Source organism: Leptonychotes weddellii, chromosome 10, assembly GCF_054177405.1.
Source record: "Leptonychotes weddellii isolate Sample4059 chromosome 10, ASM5417740v2, whole genome shotgun sequence".
In the NCBI taxonomy this organism is placed as follows: domain Eukaryota; kingdom Metazoa; phylum Chordata; class Mammalia; order Carnivora; family Phocidae; genus Leptonychotes; species Leptonychotes weddellii.
The window spans coordinates 106904705-106927438 of NC_138378.1; the positions used below are offsets into that span (position 1 = coordinate 106904705).

The 22734-nt window shown below is 53.6% G+C and overlaps 1 protein-coding gene across 5 annotated transcripts in view; it reads right to left on the reverse strand.

The window, feature by feature from the left end:
* Nucleotides 1–22734, reverse strand: part of KLHL29 (kelch like family member 29) — a 302753-nt gene that overhangs the window by 131951 nt on the left and 148068 nt on the right. For 4 of the 5 annotated variants that reach the window (XM_081832169.1, XM_081832165.1, XM_081832166.1 and 1 more), the window contains one exon: nucleotides 9654–9983. In XM_081832169.1, coding sequence (XP_081688295.1) covers nucleotides 9654–9938 — 285 coding nt within the window. In that variant the 5' untranslated portion in view covers nucleotides 9939–9983. Of the gene's footprint in view, nucleotides 1–9653; nucleotides 9987–22734 lie in introns of all 5 variants that reach the window. The other variant, XM_081832167.1, reaches the window with a different exon arrangement.

Below are 22734 nucleotides of genomic sequence, written 5' to 3' on the forward strand. Positions count from 1 at the left end.
TTTATACAATGAGGAAATGTATTAGCTCACATATCAAGAAGCCCAGAGGCAGGAAGGAATGCACATTAGGGCTCTGGTTCCATATTTCTGGAATTTTCTTGTTTTTTTTTTTTCCCCCCATTCCTCATGTGTTGGCTTCATCCTCAGGTTGTAGCATGATGGTTCAAGGCAGCATGTCCAGACATGACAGTTTAGAGGAAGAAAGATGGCCTTTTTCTTATGACTCTTCCTCAGAGGGAAGAAAACCTTTCCCCAAAGTCCCAGACAGCATTACCCTCCTGTTCCATGGCTATACTTAGGTCACATGACCCTTCTTAAACCAACAATGGCTAAGGGGATTGGGATCACCAACACCTGGCTTAGAACCATCATAATCCCAGTAGGGGCTAGGGTTCAATTTCCCTAAGGCACGAGAGGTGGTGGATACCTGACCAGAACTGAGATTCTGTTAGGAGGGAAGAGGGGAAGAAAATGCACATCAGGTAGACAGCCAGCAACACCCCAACTCAAAGGTTGTTTTGTCAGGCCTGGAGAGGTTCCCCAGCTTCTGTGCTCCCACAGCGAGAGCTACCTGACTCATCTGCAGTCTTGGCCACCTTCCTATTCCTATCCCCACACCCAACCCGCCAGCTTCAGGGCCGCTTCTAACCTGATGAAGGAATTCTTTAAGTAGTATCAAGAATCTGAAATCATGTTCAGGGCCAGTCTAGTGCTGAGGTGGGTTTCTTTTAACCTGGTAAAAGGCTACCCTGTGCTCAGAAGGTTTCTCTGCTGCTAGAGGAGCTTCCCCAGGGTAACCTGAAGGCTGTTCTAGAATCACAGAGAGGCTCACAGACGAGTCAGGGCTGGGGCCCAGGGCTGGCCAATGTACCGGGAGAGGTGGGTAAATCTACTCTTGATGAGGGAGAGAAGCCTTCAGTGTGGAAGTCCCTGGCCCACATTTTACAGCCAGCTGGAAGCAGACCAGCTTGGGATAGCCATCGATGAAGCCGGGCTCATGAGTCTGTCCTTCTGCCCCAGCTCCTCTCAGTCATTTAAATCCATGTTTTTAAAATAAAGAAGTCAACTCCGAAAGGATGAGTGATTGGGATCCTTCCAACTCTCCCCAGCTCCTCAACACCAGCCTCTTAGCCAAGGGGAGTCCTGTGGGCTTTGATTCCTCACCCTCCAGGTGCGAGGGACTCCCTCTCGCACCCCAGCTCTGTCTGGAAAGGGCAAGGAGGCTTGCTCGCTGACAACGCAAGGTGTGGCCTATGGGGAAGACTTTGTGGCCTCTAAGGACCACAGAGGGTAGGGGTACGGGTGGAGGTTAGCACGCTTAACCAAAATGCCTTGGCTTCAGAAGCGGGTCTAACGAGGACCCCGTGTGGGGACTGTGGCAGCCAGCAGCCAGGGATGTAGTCTAGGGAGGGAGGTGCTGACCAGTGGCCTTCTGCTATCGGTGTGCACTCAGCTCCATCCCCGGCCCCGAGGACTCCCCTCATGGTGCCAGAGGGTCCAACAAGAGGCAGGAGAGAGGCGGCTGGAACAGCAGGGATCCCACCCTGTCAACAGGAAAGGTGTGCGCCAACAGCCTCCGAGTACACGCGAATGCTCTGTTGAACGCGCAGAGGAAAATGAGGTTTCTTGCCTATGGGTTCTACAGAGACAAATTCACGATGCAAATGAACACGGCTACTGGAGCCTGAAGCCGGAGCAGCCCGGAGTCCTCCAGAGCCTTCACTGCAGGGCAGCCAATGGGATGCTGAAACTGATGGATAATCTGCCGCGTTACATCCGTTCAGCTCTGCAGGGACTTCACAGAGACCCTTCTCGGTGGCATTATGCTTTGGGAGGGCTCAGGCCAATTTGGCGGCCTGTGTCATGAAAGTGAGTAAAACAGGGACAGGGTCAGCCTGGGTTTGGAGGAAATTCTCCTCCCTGAAATTAAACGAAATCTGTAGATGCTGATGGTGAAAGAATTATACCGAGGGGTATTCAGCTCTCCTTTTTGTGTTTATTCCCCCGAGTTATTTTTAGCATTACAGATAGTTCCAGTTAGCAAATGGATTGGGTTCTGAAAGTTCATTTGTAATCTGGCTGTTTCGATTTTGGAACATACTTTCCCCATAAAAAACTATGTTATAAATGGTGATGAGACTTGCAGGCTAGTTCTCCAAAGCCTATTTAACCCATAATGTAGCTGAAATACTGTCCTTTCGCAATGAAAAAAATTGTTTAATTGCAACATGAGTAATTAAGTAAAACAGGGAAAACCATTAAAAGCGAATAAGAAATAGATTTATGTTCATCTTGAATGATGCTGTTTGCAGGAAACCTAATTTAATTTAAGAAGAGGCCTTTCCAAAGGCTTTTTGGGAAATTGCACGGGATTTAGCCTATTAGGGAGAAAGAGCCATTGGGCTGTCCAATTTTCGGCTACTGAATATCTGCACCACATAACAGGCTCCCTTTCCTGATTTCAGGCTCGTCAGAACGTCTTACCATGCGGATTCTCACAAGGAGAAATTCACTGGCCAAAATCAATGAAGGTGGTCTCCTTGGGGTGGATTTTTAAAATTCTGAGCCATAAATTAGCATCTGTCTATGAGAATGTCCTGGGAAGAGCAGTGTCCCAGTCCCACCGACTCTGGGGGCAGTGACAGGATCACGTGAGGGCCAAGTCCTTGCCAGTAGTGGGTTCTTAAGGTAAATGCACCCTGCAGGGTTCCCTGGGGGCCCACTGCCCCTTCTTCTCTTTGGCAACATAATCCTTGCTTGGTACCTTCCTTCAGACCTCATCAGGCAGCTCTTGGTGTAGATCGGAGGTGTGTAACCCCGGTGTATGTGTGTCATGTGGGTCCCATATTGATTTCCCACACAAGGCCATGTAGAGGATGGTAGCAGATCGACCCTATCTTTTTGGCCAGAGGCAGGTCGTGACCCTTGGCTTTAAGCACATGTGCTGGAAAGCCTCGCGGTATGTTGCAAAAATGACCACAAATCTTCCCATCCCTGAATGCCTGCCCCTCTGTAGTACCTCCTATCAAGAAGCAGGGTCTCTTTGCCTACTCCTTGAATCTGGCTTGGCCACGAGACTTCTTTGGCCAGTAGGATTTTAGCAAATGTGCCTCAAGCAGACGTTACAAAAGCCCTTGAGCCTCGCCCTCTTGCTGCTCTTGGAAGCCCGAGAGCACCGTGTGAACAAGCCTGAGCTAGCTGGGTGGAGGATGGCAGGCCCCATGGAGGAGACAGATACACACTGGCTGGCAGTCTGTGAAGCACAGATGTGTGAGCGAGGCCATTCTAGATCAGCCGGCCTCAGCCAACCTGCAGCTGACCACAGACCAATGAGGGAGCCAGCCTGGACCAGAACTGACAGCCAACTCACAGAACTGTGAAGGTGTAAGCCACTTCATTTTGAGATGATTTTTCCATAGCAAAAGCTAACTTATCTACACACCTGGCTCTAGTCAACGAGATCTCCTGGCAGCTTTCTTCTGGAATCTAGCCTGTGGCTCACCCCTTACAAATGCGGACGAATACATAGTCTTCTCCCCTCTTTCTGCCCCCTCGGTCACAAATTTAAAGTTCAAGCCCCTCAGGTCTGCCCTCCCTACACCGTAGGTTTTGAAATGGGTACTTTGGAAATCATGACATTTTTCAATGGTACACATTTCGTGACTGACAGATGGGTTTTAAGTCAATGAAGATAGAATCCAAACTGCGGCTGCAACTCAACGTTCAGGCAAAACCCATTAGCTCGGCACGAACATGCACAAAAGCTGTCTCACGGCGCATGATCAGTGCCTGATCATTTATCACAGGGGAAATCACACATTCTCATTCACGGAGCAAGAACAGTCTTCTCGATAAAATCACGCACAGTCTGGAAATTCACCACAAAAGGGACTTGAGTGATTCTCCCAACCGAGCCCACTCAGCAGCCTTTGATTTTCAGTGTGAATACAAGAGGAAAGGGAGGGGGCACCTGGGTGGCTCAGTCGTTAAGTGTCTGCCTTCGGCTCAGGTCATGATCCCAGGGTCCTGGGATCGAGCCCCGCATCGGGCTCCCTGCTCGGCGGGAAGCCTGCTTCTCCCTCTCCCACTCCCCCTGCTTGTGTTCCCTCTCTCGCTGTCTCTCTCTCTCTGTTGAATAAATAAATAAAATCTTTAAAAAAAAAAAAAAAAAGAGGAAAGGGAGGTCTGCTTCTCCTTCTGTAACTGTGCAAGAGCATCCCTTATCCATTCACGGATGCCGAGGAGCCACACAAGGGGAAGGGTCCGGCCAGGCGGGGCCTCGAGGTCATTCATACAATTCCCCATGGAAATCCCAGCTCATCTCCCCCCAAGGGGGCATCTCTCCAGAGAACCTAGAGTGTATGGGGAAAGACGCTGTGGCCGGTGCTGTCTCTCTAATGACAAATATCCACCCTGAAAGCCCCAAATGCTCATAAATGTAAAAAAAAAAAATCAGGGTGTTTGGTGCTCCGAGGGCGGAGCCTACAGGTTTCATGGCCCCTTTCAGTTTTCCTCGGGCCCCCGATACTGGCTAAGTCTCTCTCTTCCAAGCCCAGATTAATTTTCGAGGGCTTAGTTCCGAGGAACGATGGAATGTTTCAGCATGAGTGCTCCTGACCACAAGGAAAAAAGCCCCCAACACATTTCACAGACATCAGCCAGGATTCTGCAAAGTCCATTCTTTCAAGAACAAAATTGCATTTTATGAAGCCGTCCCTTTTCTGTTTCATCTGTCAGGCAGGTTTGCCAAGAATAATTTAAATTTCATGCAGCGGCAACTGCGGAGCTTCATTTCTGCTCATCGGGGCCACCCTCCTGCCGGGGGCCTGACGGCCTGCAGCCCAGAGTGGCCATGGTGGGCTGGGCGCGGGGCTGTCCCAGCTCTCGGCATCCTCATGCCTCTCCAGTTAGGGGAGGGCCCCCACCAGTGCCAACCTCCAGGGGGCCGGTTTCACCCCGTGGGTCTGGACACTTGGTCCGACTGGATCTCTGAGGCAGCTTTTAAAATTAACTTTTATTGAGTGCTTTATGGGTAGCAGGTGCTGTTCTAAGCTTTCCCACACATCCGAATTTAACCAATCCCTACGACCTCTTCACGAGGGAAGATGCTATTCTTACTCCCATTTTAGAGACAATGAGACTCAGTCAGCTCCTAAGAGGCAGAGGTGGGATTCAAACCCGGTTCTGTCTGATGTGACATCCTGAAGCTCTCACTAGCTTTGCAGTGTAGAGTCGGCAGAACCTTTGGGCTACATTTCCCCACCTCACCCAAGGGATAAATCTGCCCATTTTCTTGCAGACTGGGCTTTGCTGTCAGGTAGGTGGTTGAAGGGCTGGAGAAGTTCTGGTCACAATGCTGTGCTAACGGTTACCATGGAGAGCACACTGTGCCAGGCAGCCTGCAGCGAGCAAAGGAGCCAGCCCAGGCGGTCCGCTTCTCACTCGTCAGGGGCCCTCGGCAAGCCTCATTTCCTCTGGGCCTCAGCTTCTAACTGGCAAAACAGAGCGGCCGGAGGGCACGGTCCCTCTGCTTCTCTCAGGCTCTGGGGACTTGTGTGTGTGTGAGTGTGTTTGTGCATGCAAGCATGAGTGTGCGGGCGTGTGTGTGAGTGTGCGTGTGTATGAGTGAATGTGTGCCTGAGTGTGTATGAGTGAGTGTGTGGGTGCGCATGTGAGTGTGTGTGTGAGTGTGTATGAGTGAGTGTGTGCCTGAGTGTGTATGAGTGAGTGTGTGGGTGTGCGTGTGCGTGTGAGTGTGTATGAGTGAATGCGTGCATGAGTGTGTATGAATGAGTGTGTGGGTGCACGTGTGTGCGTGTGTATGAGTGAATGCATACGTGTGTATGAGTCTGTGGGTGCACGTGTGAGTGCGTGTGTGAGTGTGTATGAGTGAATGTGTGGGTGCGTGTGTGTGTGTATGAGTGAATGCATGCGTGAGTGTGTATGAGTGTGTGGGTGCGCGTGTGAGTGTGCATGTGAGTGTGTGGGTGCGCATGTGAGTGTGCATGTATGAGTGAATGCATGCGTGTGTATGAGTGTGTGGGTGCGTGTGTGAGTGTGCGTGTGAGTGTGTTTATGAGTGAATGTGTGTGTGTGTGTGTGTGTGTATGTGTTGCATTTGGTCACACCCTCCCCTGCCTCAGTGGCCCAGGAATCTGTGCTTGTCCAACTGGACTTTCATCAAAGACCAGCAAGAAATCCTCAGGCCACAGAAAAATGAAGAAACATAAAAATCAACAGGCCTAAGGCAGCAGCGACAGAAAGAATTGTCATCACCTCGCTTACCAGCCTCAGGGAGCCTGGGCAGCCTTCCCTACCCTGAGGAGCTGGGACTGTCCCCCACGGCGTGGCAGAAGCAGCCCCCGTGCTGAGGGTGAGCGGGTGGCCAGGCTCATGGGACTCGGGGCAGGAGAGGGGCGGGCTGTCTCTGCATGGGTGGTGATGGCATAGGATGCCAGTGGTCGCCCCCAGCCCCCAGAGAGCTGTGACACCCCGCTCCATGCCCAGCCCAGGGGGTTGCTAAGGCCTGACAGCACTAACACTTGTCCCTGAGAGTCACCTTGGGGACCTTTGCCCGAGTTCTCAGGCAGGACTGGTCCACATGTGGCACCAGACCCTTCACCGAGGGCGGCAGGCCAGTGTGTTCAAGCCCCCCTTGCCACACTCCAGAGTAGCAGGGACACGTGGCTCTGTTCCTGGCTCCCATGCAGCCCCCTCCCTCAGCCCCCTCCCACCAGAGTGGGGTCTCGGCCCTGTATACACACTGCACTTTCCTGGGAGGAAGGGGTCCGGTGGTTGAAAAAGCTTTAAAATCCCTTCACTCCATCATCAGGCTCACTAGGTGATGCAGACTCATGGTCATCACTGGATGCCTTCCCTCTGGCTCCCCTTGCTGCCATGATGTCACCTTGGTCATGTCATGCTTCCATGTCACAGACGTGAGCTCTAACCACTCAGAAACACAATTTGCTTCCCCCACCTGCTTGGGCCAGGCCTAGCTCCTCTTTCTCATCGAAAGACTTACCTTTTTCTCTTGGTGAGGTTAGAAATGATCCTTCTTCTCCGAAGGGGCATGCCCTTGTCCCCTAGGCTTCTCCTGGGTGACAGTGACAACGTGGCAGGGGTGACAACCACCATGTGCCAGGCTCGGCTATGTTCTGAGCACTGTATATATGTTTGAACTCACACAATGCTCACAACAACTCTGGGAGGCAGGTACTATTACCTATTCCCATTTTGCAGAAGAGAGGCCCAGAGAGGTTAGGTTAACTTGTCCAGGGTTGTTCAGCTAGCAAGAGATAGGGCAGAAGCCAAACCCAGGCAGGCTGGCCCCATAGTCCGTCTTCATCCACAACACTAACCTGCCTCTGCCAAGAACCTCAATGGGAGAGACATTCTCAGGTCATTTGGTCACACTGTTCAGGTCACAGACCTGGTATATCCTGACCTGTGTGTTCCCCGAGGGCCAGAGCTAGGCCTTGGCTACTCGGTAAAGATGCAGCTTGTTGACCAGGGAAACCACAGATACCTTGGTTTGGGCCTGCCTCTCAATTGAGGTGGTGCGGGCATGGGGTTAGACAAATAGGCTGGGGGACAGGCGTCAGGTGGGGGCGCCGCCGCTTGGCCAGATGACAGAGAGGCACCACGGCCCAAATTCAATGACAGTGTCCTGGACAGAAGCTGCTGCTGGCTACTCTCCCCCTTCTCCCCTGCACACCCCATTCTCTTGAGCACCTCGAAAAATCCAGGGTGGAAGCAGGCATCTTTGTTTGATTGGACCAGCTCCTGCAGGTCTGGAGCTGGGCTGGAGATGGTTACAGAGGGGACACGTGCCAAGGAGCTGGCTGTCCCACAGGCATGAACTTTCACCCCCTCTCCCCTCCCAGCCCCCCAGGGCAGTCCTCCCCGGATGCTGTTTTCTATCAGAGGCTGGGCTCCTTTCCCCCCATGTGCTATGGTTTGGGGCCCTGCCAGTGAGGGACGCTGAATATCAAGCTGCTTGGGAGCAAAGCAGGAGCTGTGTGGGCAGGACAGCCCTGTGTGAGGGGTCCTCACTGCCAAGTGTCATCCAGCACCCCAGCCTGGAGGGCCAAACCCCTGCCCCAGGTGCAGCCCCACAGCATCCCTAAAAAGGCCTCTACCCAGAGAGGGCCGAAGTCATCAAATGGGCTCCCAGGTCCAGTTTCTCTCTCTGCTGACCTGGAGCCCCCAGTGGTCAGCTCCAGAAGCTGCCATTGTCCAGATGGCCAACAGCTGGCCTTCCTGAGCGGCTGCCAGATGTAGCTGGCGGGGTGGCCGGCTGGCTCCACCAGGCAGAGGTCACTGCATCGGCGCCCAGGAGAGAAATGCAATCGGCTGGTCTGGGGGCGTCGTGCCCAAATAACCCTCCATCTCCTCTCCCCCATCCGACATTCCTTCCCTCCCCACCTCAGTGGGGAGGTGTTTTCATAACAGGAAAATAAAATCAATAAGGCACTGCAGCAAGATGTCAGCGTGCTCCGAGCTGGCCTCCAATAGCTCCATTGTCTCGGGCCTCCGCTGGGCTCTGGGCCGGCAGCGCTCAGTTATTAATGGGAAGCAGGGCTGAAAGGGAGTTTTGAAAATCACGGAGACAAAGGCTCAGCACACCTGGAGCGTGGCTTTCTCGCACCACGGCCACCTCACAATGGCCTCCACGGGCCTCCCCCGCCTTTAACTTCTCCCACAACTTTTATGAAAGCAGGGAAGAAAACACTAGACACACACACACACAGATGCACGCGCGCACGCACACGCACATGCACACGCTGGCTTGGAGAGGGCTCCTGGAGGCCGCTCTGAATGGCTGAAAGAGGCAAAGGTGGCCTGCAGAGCCCCTGCTCGGCCAAGGAAACAGGATGGTCATAAACAGGGCTTCCTGCCCCCGGCGTGGGCCCATCCCTGAGGAGCTCTGAGCGGCGTGAGGGAGACCAGCTCAGCCTGAAGCCAGTTAAGAGCCTTTGTACCCTTTTCATTTCAGTCTCTCTGTTAGGAACACAGCCTGGTTTCTGCTGTCATACCCAAGGCTGGAGCCGCCTCCGGAAAAGAGCGATTGCCCCGGAGCGGACTGCTGGGGCCCAAGGCCTGCGTCGCCAAGGAGGGTCCAGCCTTGGACCAGCTCTCACAGACTTGGTGTGTCGCAGTATCCCCAGCTGACAGGTGGGGGACAAAAGTACTGATTCATGCAGTTGGGTGAGGCTGGGGAGAATCCTCAGCAGAGTAGTTAATAAGTAGTAGATTTATGACCATTTATGCCTTACTGCTGGTCACTATCTTCTTGCAAACCCAAGTCACTGGCGCCCGAGGAGGACTTGTGTGGTCTAAAGTCACCTATTTAGGGAATCTTTATGGCCAACTTGGAGTTTGCCGTCCCTACACGCATTTAATCAATGTGGCCTAGGATGACGGGCGGCTTCAGACCGGCTTGTCTTACAAGGTAGTCGCAGACAGAGACTTGACAGCAAATGAAACCATGTGACCCTTCAAAGGTTGGCCGGCCCAGCTCCAGGGACGCCAGTACTCTGGGCAACAGGGTGGCCAGGGCCCAGGCTGTGAGCCTGCGGAGCTGGCCCGGGCCTTCAGGGGAAGAGGGGCCCCGGCGCCCAGCTCCAGCTCAGAGAGGCCACCAGGCTTACCTTGGTGGTGACGGTGGAGGCCGAGCTGGCCACGAGGCTGGTGATGGCCTCGCCACTGCCCGTAGTGCAGGGAGCCGGGGCCGTGGCAGGCGTGGGCAGCCGGGAGGGCACCCCAGGCAGGGGCAGGAGGCCGGGCCGGGCACTGAGGCTGTTGGCCGTGCCGCCACCGGCCCCGGCCGTGGCACTGCAGATGCTGGTGGTCCCATGCGTCCCGTTGGCACTCCACTCGCGGCGGTCCCAGCCCACCCGGTAATCTCTTTCGAAGCGGCTGTGGTGCCGGGACATCTTGCTGGGCCGTGGTTGCTCCTCACAGGGAAACCGAGGCCGGACCTGCTGGCACAGAGTGGAGAGGAGGCGATTTAGACCAACGGCAGCCCTGGTAGGAGGCCAGGAGGGCAGCAACGCCTGTCGGCATCTAGTAAGCACCTTCTCTGGGTGCAAAAAAGGGCTTTCAATAGCTGATAGCTGATCTCATATTCACAGCAAGCCCACGATGCATGCATGGATCATTAGCCCCACGTCACTGGGGGGTGGGGGCGGCGGGGGATAAATGGTTTGTCCGGGATCATGTGGCAAAAGTGTAGTAGACAAGATTTGAACCCAGTGTCCGTTGAAGAGTAACGCTTTCTGTTCTGCAGTGCCACGCTGCCCTGAAGGATGCGCATGTGCTCGTAGGGACTGCGGTTGGGATTTTATCCCACCATCCCCACTGTGGAAACAAGATCCTGGAAACTCCTCAACCCTATGATGGGGAGAACAGCTACATCTGTAGCCTCCCTTCCTAGTGGACAAGGCCTTTTTACGTAAACCTCATCGTATCCTTCTAGTAGCCCATGAGCTGGCCAGGCATTGCTCATCCCAGTTTATGGACCAAGTTGCTGGTTGAGAGTAAGTGACTTCCCTGAAGTCAGAGACGTAGGAAGGGAGAAGGCGGCCAGAATCTCTCACCTTCAGACTGTAGCCCAACGTAGGACTCCAGGCTGAGAAGATCTTAAGCCCCTGGACGTTAAAAGTTCTTTATAACCCTATGATTTAGTCTCTGGCACAAGAGACCCCCATGCTCCCTGTGAACCAGACATCTCCCATGCGACTTTCCTGAGTATCCGAACGTAAGGCCCTCAGAGTTGTCATGGAGACCTAGACACACCAGGATACTGAGGGCCCCCTGCATCATGAGGACTGGGATTTGCTCAGCATTACAGAGACTCCCCCCAGCTTCTTACATAGCCTAGGTCTGATGTCACCCTTGGTCATGAAGGACGTAAAGATACAGGAGAGGCCGACTCGGCCGGAGAGGCAGAGGGGAGAGGGATGGTAGAGCCCAGACACAGCGGGCAGGTTGGAGAGGGGTCTGTCCTGCACATCACATCCTCAGCTCCGGCCACTGCTCAGGCTCAGTTTTCTTTGACTCTTTTCCACTCTTCCACCACTTCCTGTCTGGGGTGTGAGCTCCTGGAGGTCCGGGGTAGCTCCTGGCTCATTTTCCTAGCCTGCAAATCCAGCTGTCATGGCGGCAGGCTCTGGAATTACTGGCTAGTGGGTGGACAGGCCACCTATTTTAAAAATTTCTATCAATCCTGATCCTACTCTGGTTTTTGCACACCAGATCTAGTTGTTGACTTCTAGCACCACTGAGCCAAGCTTGGGCCTCACCCTCGTGACCTGCTACCTCGTCCTACTTGTGTGGTTGGCGGGTCCTGGCAGTCACTGTCCCCTCCCTTGGCACCGCTCCTGCCACCAGGCGCAAGGAGCACGCCGAAGCAGAGCTGACCGTGGCCTCTTAAAGTGGATGGGGGGCTCCTTGTTTCTTTTATCACTATGCTTCACGGCTTACACAATGCCACATTATTTTTTCATCTATTCAATATTACATAGTAAAAAATAAAAACGAATTCCCCTTTGGCCACCCCCTCACAGACTTCTCTTGAGAGAGTTGTTTAAATAGCTCTCGTCACTTTTCTCCCTCCCGCCCAGGCTGCAACTTGCTCTGATGGGGCTTTTGCTCTGGCTGCTCCTTGGGAGTTGGTCTCACCAAGGTCACGAATGATCTGCTTGTAAAATCCCATGGGACACTCAAGCCTTGTCTTCTCTCACATCTGGCATGGTTGATCTCTCTCTCTCTTTCTCGAAACTTCTTCTCTGTGATTTCTGAGACATCACACTCTCTCCTTGTTTTGTTCTCCTAGGCAAGCAACTCTTTCTCAGCTCATCCTTAGGGATCCATTATTTCCTCCTCTTCTTTTCCCACCCTATGCACTCTCCTTGGACAATCTCGTCAGCTGTCACCTCTTTCCCTGATGGCCCTGAAGGCCACATGCTAGCTCCCTGTCCATCCCAAGCTCCACACCCCCTGACCCACCATCTGAAATACTGGCTGCCCCACAGGTACCTCAATACCGGATGTCCCAGAATTAACTCATTGTTCTTTTGCCCACTCATTCCCAGGAAACCCCTCTAGCAGACAGGAAGTCCTGTCTGCCCTGCAAGCCCATTTTCCCATCTCCATTCATATATTCAACAGTGCGGTCTTTGATTCTGTCGCCCCAGCTGCTTCTCAAATCTGCCCCCCTCCCTCTGCACATCCACCACCCCGACTCATTGTGTCCCACATAGATTATTTCCACATCTCCCTGCTCCAGTCTTGCCCTTTTTACCCATTCTCTACCCAACAGCCCTTGTGACTTTTTTATTTTTTAAAGATTTATTTATTTATTTGAGAGAGAGAGAAAGAGAGAGTGTGCACTGGCAGGGGTGGGAGGAGAGGCAGAGGGAGAAAGAGTCTAAAGCTGACTCCGTGCTGAGCGTGGAGCCTGATGTAGGGCTCGATCTCACGACCCTGAGATCATAACCTGAGCCGAAACAAAGAGTTATATGCTTAACCGACTGCGCCCCTCAGGTGCCCCCCACCTTGTGGTTTTTTTTAAAAGCACAAATCTGATCACCATACTTCACTCTCCTGCTTTAAATCTTATCCTTCAGAATAAGGTCCAGAATTCTCAGTGTGACCCAGGAGACACCTGAGGATTCTAGCATCACCATTCACTCTTCACGCAATGCCCGGCCATCCCAAACACCTTATAGTTTCTGAAGGCGTCGTGCCCTCTCTCAGCTTGGGGTTCAAGCCCCTGTTGCTCCTTTGCCAGGAATGGATTCCCACTCTTTCCACGGCCAAGCCCTGCATGTCTGTTATGACTCAGCTCAGGCACTGACTCTTCTAGGAGGCTGCATGGACCCACCTCCTCTGGATTAGGCAAGAGGGTCTCCCATCTATCCCCCTGGACACCTGGCCCCCAGCACCCCATCCCAGCATCAATGGCTGTGGTATATTTGCTACCTTGAGAACAGTCCCTGGCTTATTGTCTTTGTGACCTTAGCACCTAACACAGTGTCCGGGATAGAAGGGTATTCAGTACACATTTGCTGAATGAATAAACAAATGTTTATTTCTTCTTAATTGCTGAATGTTTCCAGAAGAGACAAACATGTTTGTGTGAAGGGAGAAGCTCAGACACAAAAAACTTGAGTCTTCTACCTGGAAATTCCATGTAGGTACCAGGGTAAGGAAATGTCTTATCTTCCTGGTAGGTCAGACCTGGAGCCTCCAAGGATGGCTCCGAAGGAGAACAGAATCTCTGCATGTCCAGGGTTAGCCGGACCCCACAGCTTAGGCTCCTGTTTCCCAAGATTCACCTGCAAGGCTCTTCCTAATGATTAGCACCTCAGGGCAGTTTTCCTAGGTTGGATCCTAAGTATAGCAGAGATGATGCCACAAAGTTCACCACACTGTGACCTCTCTCCAACCACCCAGGAAGACCTCCCCGCTGCCTCCCTTGCGCTTAGGTTGGGAATCAAATCACACATCTGAATTCAGGCAACTAGAATGAGTGGGGAGGAGATGGAGAACATTCCCAGATCTGGCCCTTTAAGAGCATCTTCTATTAACCTTAGCTCCCTTCACCTGCCATGGTAACCTTGGAGGTGCAAGAGGGTTGCCCCACCAGCGTTGGACTTGGCACGATTGGGACATAAATCTTCATCGTGTTAAGACACTGAGATTGCGAGCTTATTTGTTACTGAAGCCTGGCCTAGCCCGACTGATACCCTAAGTCAGCACTTACATTCCCACAAAACAACCCAACTTCACATATTGTCAAGGAAATCATCTCCTTCCAGCTGGTGAAGATGGAGATGAGAAGGGCAGACTTGTTGAGATGTGCCCACGGGTGGGCACAGCATGCTTGGAAGCAGGTCAACGGGGCCTCCTTAACCCCAAGGACGCCTCCCACGGCCGTAGAGCCTGTCAGCTCACTGCCTCAGGGACAGTCTGCTGCAGCACAATGTGGCTCCACGGCACCCATGGTCCCAGCAGCCCGCACCTCCTGCCCCCCGCCCCCTGGCCCCACTGCTCATCTCTTCAAGGCTGTGTACCACGCTAGCGAGGAGCCAGAGGGGACTCAGGCAGCCTGGAGGCCACACAGTCTGGTTTGAGCCTCTTCAAGTGTATTCAAAACAAAGGTCAACTCTTTGAATGCCAGGTTTGGGTTCGCCTTCATTCCTCAATTTAATTCCCCCTTTCAAACGGAATGAAAGAAATGTGTTGCACAGTTTACCTGGGGTGTGGCAACTTCAGTATTTCCTGCTGGGCATGGAGCCAGCGTGTCCAAAAGGTCCCATGTGCCCACACGTGCGCCCAGGGTGGTGGGGGGGAGGCCGCAGGAAGGGCTCGTCGGGGCGGGAGGAGGCCCCACATGGACAGGGCGCCTCAGACAAGACTGGTCAAGTAATTACAGACAAAACACACAGATGTGCTTCCTTGTCGGGGTGAGCACCTCTTCCTGGCAGGCTGCTGGTGAGCCGGCAGAGCTTGGCATGGGGCCCTTCATCAAGGGACGGAGGGGAGTCTGGGCAAGAGACATCCCTCTGAGTGTTGGGTGTACTTCTAGCTCCAGTCCCGAACCTTCACCCACCACCTGTCTCTAGATCCCGGAGCTCCCAGTCGCTCCCCTTTCTGCGCTCCTGATACCCAGATCTGAATCATGCCCGGCCTCTACTCCGAACCACAGCTTCCCTTTTTTCGGTTTTGCACACCCTCTGAAAAGGAGCCGTCTCCTGCTTAGAAGAAACTGTCGAAGAATTTGATCCAAAGTGTTAGGTGTTGTTTATTTTGTTTTTACATTTTCTAAAACATGCTTGGATTACCTCTAGAATGATAGAAAAGGTAATGTGAAATGAACATCTTTTTCGTCGGTACTTTGGAGTCCTATAAGAAATAGTCTGGGGCTATGGAGTCTACCCTATGCATCCTTCCCTGCCAGGAAATAGGGGCTCCACCCCAGTAAGTTCCTGGTTTAAGGCCCAGTTCAGGCTCTGGAAACCCTACAGAGCTGGACCCTCTTCTGTTCCTGCTCCAGTCAGATCCCAAAACCCAACCAGGCCCCAGGTGTTCGGGCACCTCTCTGGCCACCGCTCAGCCTGGTCGTTGAGTTGTTGGGTTTCAGAGCCTCTCTGCAAAGGGGCCCACACTCCCTGCCTGCCTGGTGAAGCCACACTCCACTGGCTGCCAGAGTCTGGGTGCTGAGACTGTCCTGTCTGCTCTGTAGGCCCAGAACTCTCAGTGACCGCTCCAGGACTTAGACCTGGGGCCCCAGGCAGTGGAAAGAGAGCCGCGTCAGGGGTCAAGAGGGCTGAGTGTGAACCCCAGCACTACCCCTTACTAGTTCCGAAAACTCAGGGTTGCCTCAGGTTGTTCATCTGGAGAGTAGGGAGGGACAGCTCTACTGCCCCCAGGACCACGAGAGAATCCAGCCTGACTCCAGTGAGCCCTCTGCACGGGGCGAAGAACCCTATCACTGGGCAATGATCAGACCCTTAAAGTTATAGGGTGGACAAAGGTAGGCCAACAGGAGCCAGTTTTCCAGGATGAGGACAAAGGAGACAGCCAACTATGAAGTTGTGTGTGGTCTAGTGTCTGAAACACACAGCCATGGATTCCCCAAGACCCCCATGCTAGGTGGATGGGACCCTGTAGGGTGCTCTGCCTTCTGGGAGAGAACAGACTTGGGTGGGACTAAGGTCATCTTCAGCTGAATACCTGTGACCAGGGGGATCTTGGATCAGGAACCCTAGGGCCTGCCTTGTCGGATCGCCTTCTCCCAATAGCTCAGGGTGCCGTGACAGACTCAGGCCCAGGTTTATGGAAGGCCTGGGCCAACTGGGGCCTGAGGATGGCCTGGAGGAGGGGACTCAGCTGACACCCAGGCTCAGCCCCAGTGCCTCGGCTGTGTTTCTGTAATTCAGTCTCCTGGACACTTGCTGGGTCCCAGATCAGCAACCCTGCCCCAGAGATTCGCCTCCACATGAATAATTCATGAGTAAATAATTCAGAGTGGTGTGTGCCATAGTCGTCAGTGTTATTTGTGCCAGGCTGGGGCATGGGGGCCACTGTCTAGGAGCCCACAGCGCTGGCCACATGGACAGGCACACCGTGCACACCTGAACACACATCAGGACGACGACGTTCTGTGCCCGGGGACACCCGCGATGCGCTCTGGAGGCCGGTCGTGGCTACACATATTGACATGCCTGTGTGCACATGCCGTACCCAGGAGCCCAGGTGGCTAATGACCCTCTCCTCGTTCATGTCATGAAGGCACGTGCAGGAGAGGACGCCGGCTCTGAGGGCCCTGAAGGTGTGATTAATCCACAGAAGGTAGGGGAGCCTGCACTGCCTCCAGACAGGGAGCTGAGGAATGAGCCACGGCCTGTGCAGCCCGACTGGAAAATGTATGATTGCCTCATTTGGGGGAGACGTGCTGCCAAGTTGGTTGGAACAGGCCGTGCCCATCTTTCTTATTTTCTTTTCCCTCTCTGCATCTTTTAGCTTTTCTTCTGAAGCAAAATAATAAATAGCAGCCAAAAGAGCATCTTGGCAAATGCAACACAAAGGAAAACTCCAGGTGCTTCTGGAGAAGCCGGCCTGGCCACGACTTGGCACGATGCTGGCCGGAGCTGGGGTGCGCCTCGGGCATGCCCCTGTTTCCTGGGGTTGCTTCAGCTCCCACTGACCCCCAGCCCTGCCGAGCCCCCACTAACTCAGAAGACTTGCCTCTGGCTGAGGCTGTAGGAGCCACTCTCTGCCCAGCCCTCTCCTCTTGGAGCTCACAGAGGCAGGCCTATGACCCAGCGATGGGCTGGCCTGTTCTGCCTCCCACGTGATTGCTGCTCCTGCAAGGCTGTGCCCCCCCACCCCAATCCTCCATGGGGCTGTCTGGGCACAGGGTGGGCACCTGGATCAAAGTGGCAAGTCCTTTCCAGCTCAGAACACACCTCGGGGTGGAGACTAGGTGAGGCGAGAGGTGCCTGGGAGTGAAAAATGCAAGAAGGACCGTGTCAGGGTCCACCCCGCATTTGCTCAGCCCTGAAAGTGAGGCCTCCTCACGTTTACCTCACCCTCCTCACCCCGGTCCTGGCGCTGCCCTTGAGGGAGAGAGGTATTGCTCAGGGGTGTGCAGGTGTTCAGCACCTCCAGGGGGATATGAAATGTGTGGCTAGTGGGTGCACACCAAGGTGGCAGCCTGGGTCCAAGCCCTGTTTCAAATCCTTTGGATCTGCTCAGATGCTAAGGAAGTTCTGGAACATTCACAGGCTAACAGCAGCCTCTCCCTGGTCCTCTGTAGGAGGAGTGACCCGAGGTGTGATTTTATTGTTAGTTTTTTCTCTTAAAATACCAGAGCCCCAGTGGGCTGGACACAGTCATCGTCACACTTCCCCTCTGCTCTGGAAGGGCCTTTCCCTTCTACCTTACCTCGCCCAGCCATGAGGGTCCTCGTGTGAACCCTCCCCTCCCACCACCACCATCAGTCACTCACTCAGCAGGGCAAGGGTGGAGAGTACCCAGCCCAGGTGCCAGGCCGGAGTGGCTCATCCCAGCCCTCTGGCTTAGTTGCTGGCAGGTTCCATCAAGACCTGCTACAGCTCCAAGGTCTGGACCCACAAGCAGCCTCTACCAAGCACTGCAGGGGAGAAAGAGTCAGGGATATGACAACTCAGATTAGACCTCTGACCTCTGCTTCCTCCCCCCAGGGGGGGCATCAATCTCTGTAACAGGAGGCTTTAGGGTGTCATCTTTATCTTTAAAGGAAGACTGGGCACCTGCTTTATTTCCCAGGTCTTGGCCCATCCAAAGCTTTGGGGGAGATACAACCCAGCAGACCCCTAGACCAGTGGGTGGACTGGCCTCAGGGGAGGGCAGGGAGGAGGCCCTGGCATAAAGGTCCGGCAGCGGTCACAGCAACAACTATATGGCCTATAGGCTCGCCGCTCTTATCCTTCACTAGGTTCTTTGCAAGCCACCACGTCATTTGCTTCTCACGACATCCCAGTGGTGCAGGCTGGGATGCACCTGACACTCGCATTTCATAGGTGAGGAAGAAGAAAACAGAAGACCGGGGCTGGGGTAGTGGTGTGTGCCCCCTAACCCACAGCGTGGTCTGCAGTCTGCAGCATCACCCTAGAAGCTTGTTGGGGTGCAGAATCGCAGGCGCTGTCCCAGCACTACTGAGTAGGAATCTGCCTTTTGCACAGTATACCTGGGGGAGGGGGGGGCGGCGGACGGTTACGGCCCCAGACATGCCAGCCTAAGATCCGCCTCTTAGCAGGACCGGAGTCGGCCCTAGCACCCAGGCCTCCTGACACTCGGCAACGCTCACCACTGCACCATGGTCCTCGGAAGGCGCTGGGGGGCAGAAGTATTTTGGGGAAAAGTCATATTCCATAATTACAGGGCTTAATACATGACCTGAAAAGACAAATGTTTCAAAATGCTTCTCTGATGATAGGTTTCAGGAAAAATGCCACGGATTCCTTTTCTGGGCACAATTGCTCACGCAAAAAGCAATCTCTCTGCCTTGGGAAGGTGGTATCCAGTGCCCGTTTTAGATGAACAATATTAAAAGAACAAGCCTCTCAATTCCCTCCCTTCCCATGTGCAACTTTGCTTCGAGAAATCTGGCTGTGGGTTTTGATGTAGTGATTTTTTTTTCGAAGAGGCGCACATGATTCAGAGACTTTTCTCATGGGACTAATTGACTAGGCATTTGTGCTATTGCTACTCCTGTAAATCATTATAATGGTGATAATGAAAAATAAAAAAGATATTGGAAATGACAGTTGGCAACATAATATCAGCATAAACTGGGGGAGGAAGGGAGGCGTGTATAAATTAGGAGCTCGTAAACATCAGGATCGATGAGGCTGCTATGGCGGGCACCGTTTGATCGTTTAGAGGGGGATTAGCCACAGTTACCGTTACCAGGAGCCATCTTTGCTCCTCTGACTCCTTGTTCTTGGGGGCTCCACGGGGAGCGGAATCACTGAAATCTGGAGCCCGCTTTCCCACGGCCCTGCAAACACACGACTGCAGCACTGGGAGCTAGACTTTGCCATCACCTCCCTTCTCCAAGCGGGCCTTCTGCTGTCTCGCAGGCTGCCTCTCAGGCATGCCTGATTATTCCAAATCTCGCAGAATTGACTAATTCAACGAGATCTCTCTTCACAGCAAATGGTGTTCATCAGTGACCCGAGCAGATGAATAAATCCCACTCGGTGCCTGGAGCCAGACCCAGCAGCAAGAGTTGCAGAGAAGAAAGACTGATGCACTCTCTCTATTTGGCTGCCAAAAATGCTCTTGCAATTTGCTTTCTTCTAGACAAGAGTCTATTCAAAAGTCTATTTGGAAACATTAGGGGACGGCCGTCACATGGCTGGCAGATCATACTGCCTGTGACAGGATATTATCTTCCTTGGTAGAGACTCCACCACGCTTTTATTTCCCTGAGTAAGTAGTGTCTGATGACTGTGGGATTGCTCAGAGGGCTGGGGACATTACAATCCCTGTCCAGAGCGCATACGGGACCGACAGCCTTGTGGAACCTTCTCGGGCAAGCACACCGCTTCCTCTTCTCCACCCCTGGTGGGACCCGGGGGACCTTCTGCTTATCCAGAATATCTTCCTGGGAAACCACCAAGTAGCCGATCATCCCTGCTTCTAGGAATCAGGATTCTGTGCCTCCTTTTCCCTCCCAAGCAACCCCCTAGGCAAGCCCTTGGGTTTATACGTTGTTCTGCCCTTTCCCTGTCGAACCGCTTCCGATATACTGACCACCTCCCTCCTCCTCGTGCCTGGCTCTGTGTGAGATCACAAAGGCTGGTGAGGACAGGCACCCAGAACCCATGCTGCTCACTGGGACTGCCTCCCGGGATCAGCAGGGGAGGGGAGGAGTGTGGGGGGCCCCTGGTCCTGACCATCTAGCCCTTGTTTTGGCTGCGATCCTGCTGACCTCTCTACCAAGGGCCAGGCTTGTCTCAGACCTCACAGCCTCTTTGGCCCTTGTTTTGGCAGCTGCTACCCTATCTTGATGTACTTGCTTCAGATTTTCACCATCTTTATTCTATGTCCGTGTTTTTAATTTAATGTAATTAAAAAAACAAAACAAAACAAAGAACCACCCAGACCAGAGGGCAGCCCGTTGCAAGGTTGTGTGTTTTATCACCACCCAAGCATGCAAACGAGGCGGCCTCTGTTGACAAGTTCACATCTCTAGTGCAGAGCTGGCTGTTTGAACAGCTTGTGTGCAGTAATTGAAACATAGATTTTTGTTGCCTTTCTATTTATTTTTAGATTAACCAAGCAGGGATACTTGGCTTCCAGGCTGCCACCTCCACCCCTGTTGGGCAGTGTGGGACCACTGGCCCCAGGTGCACCAGCAGCAAGGACCACCATGTGCCCCCTGGGGCCTCCCCCAGGACTGTCCTGGGTTTGGTCCTGCACCTGACTCTGGTTTTGCCCTTCACTGTGATCCCCAGGGCCCAAAGCTGGGAAGCCAATGAATACAGGATGCCCGCCGGCTGTCTCCTAACTCCCAGGTCCCTGAAGACTGCCCCATTCCCACTGTGCTAAACTCTCACAGAAGTTCTGGGGACGGCCAACCCCTTTGACGACAGTGGGACTAAGGCACAGAGCGGTAGGGTAGGGATGGAACTAGAACCCAGAGCTGGCATTTCCAGGGCAAAGGGGGCTCCAACAAAAGAAGGGTCACATGGCTCAGAGAAGATTCTCTCAGGGTCCATTTTCTATTTGGGCCACTTTAAAAGAAATTATGGTCTCATCGGCCTGGATAGGTGGGTTATGCTACGATGATGGCCCCAAATCTCAGAGGCTTAAACTATAACGTGTGCTTTTCACTCATGTTGCACACTCCCTGCTGGTCAGCTGGGGCCCTGTGCCAGGCTGTCCTTCCCTAGGATCCATGCTAAGGCAGAGCCTACCTCCTCCTCATCTCATTGCCAGGCTGGGCATATGGCAGGGGCCCCTCCGACGTTTACTGAGCCGAACTGTCCCGAGGGCAGGGGTGTGAGCGAGAAGGACGTGACCATGCACAAGCATCTTCAGACCTTTCTCTTCTCCTATGGAATATCTCCACCCGTACTCTGTGCCACCTCTTCCCGGAAGCCCTCCCAGCGCACCCAGACAGCAGGGATAGCCAACCCAGGCCTCCTCTGGCACCCAGCACGGCTCTCTTCTCATTCTAGATCCCACGAAATGCTAGATGTGTATGTAGCAGGTTTGTTAAACAGGCTGAACTCAGTGGGATAGCAACAGCAAACAGATTTCTTTTTCTCCCACTTCTTTCCTTTACATCTACTCTGTTGGACCCAAACAGCTTTATTTGGCGGGGGTGGGGAGAGGGCGCACTTTTGGGTACGACTTCTTTTATTCTTACTGGAGCACCACCCACCTGCAGAGGTGGTTCTTTTGCCTGTGGCCCTATGGTGGCCTCTGTGCTGTGTGAGTGTGCTTCCTGCAGAGCACCAATAACCAGCACCCTGCAGGCTGTCCTCTGGGGTGGGGTCTTCCAAGATGGCTCCTGTCTGGCTCCCTTGTGCAGTGTTCACTCTGGAAGCATGACCATGACATTACCTTGACTCGATTATGGTCAAGGTCAACTCTGGTCCTGCAGAGTCAGGCACAGTCTCAGTGCTCCCAGCTTGAGGGAACCCAAGTCATACCCTCCCCAGTGCTCCAGGCTCGGGGAAGCACCAGGGAGATTGTCTTGAGTTGATGTCAGGATGGGGGGGTGGAGGGGGTGGAGGGGTCACCTCCCCAGGAGGAAGGGAAAAGCCTCAGCACTCCTCCCTGCACAACTCTGCTCAGGGGTGTTCTCTCCTGCAATCTCAAGACCTTCCTAATTTAGGGGCTGGCGGAGGGATAGAGGGGGCCTGGGGCTATCTAGTTCCTATTTTTAATGTGGCGATACTGGGCACCTTTCATGCTCAGCCTTGAACCTTGTCTGAGTCTCCAAGAAAACAGGAACAGTCTAATTTAACATCCTGCTACAGATAATTCAATCCTTCTCTGGTTCAGTATTTGCCTCCTCCAGGAAGCCTTCCTGATGACGCCAGGTTACTCTGCTACTTCATCCTTCGGCCATGCTGTCTTCTAGCCCTTGCTCTGCAGAGTCCTGTGTACCCGATCACACACTAAGCTCTGAAAACACACAGCATTGGCCCCTTCCCACTGGTTGCCTGGGTGGAAACCCTACTTACAGCCATCAGTCATATCCTTGGCCCACAGTCACATTTGTGTAGACGCAGGCTGCACAGAGCTCAGCTCCAGGGTCTACTAAGGACAAGGGAATGGGCAGCCTGAGGACAACTGGGGATGACAGAGTCAGGGTCACTGAATGGGTGCTGGACAGCCATCTACAGGCCAGATCTCAGCTGCAACAGCCCCAGGAGTGGGAGAGAGATGCCTATCTGTTCTCAGCTCCGCCCAGTCCAGGCTGTAGGCACAAGCAGCCCATTTACAAGGGACCAGCTTTCAGCAGGCACTCAGAGCGGGGCTGACACCCCAATGTCTGGGGTCCAACAAAGGATGCTACAGAGGTCTGGGCTTAGATATGGAGGGGAGGGGTAGGAAGGGAGTCCCTGCTTGGGCCTGGGGGACTGGCGTCAGAAGCCAGCCTGGCATCATCGGGGTGGACTTCCGGGACCAGAATGAAAGGAGCTCAGTGTTACCCAGGGC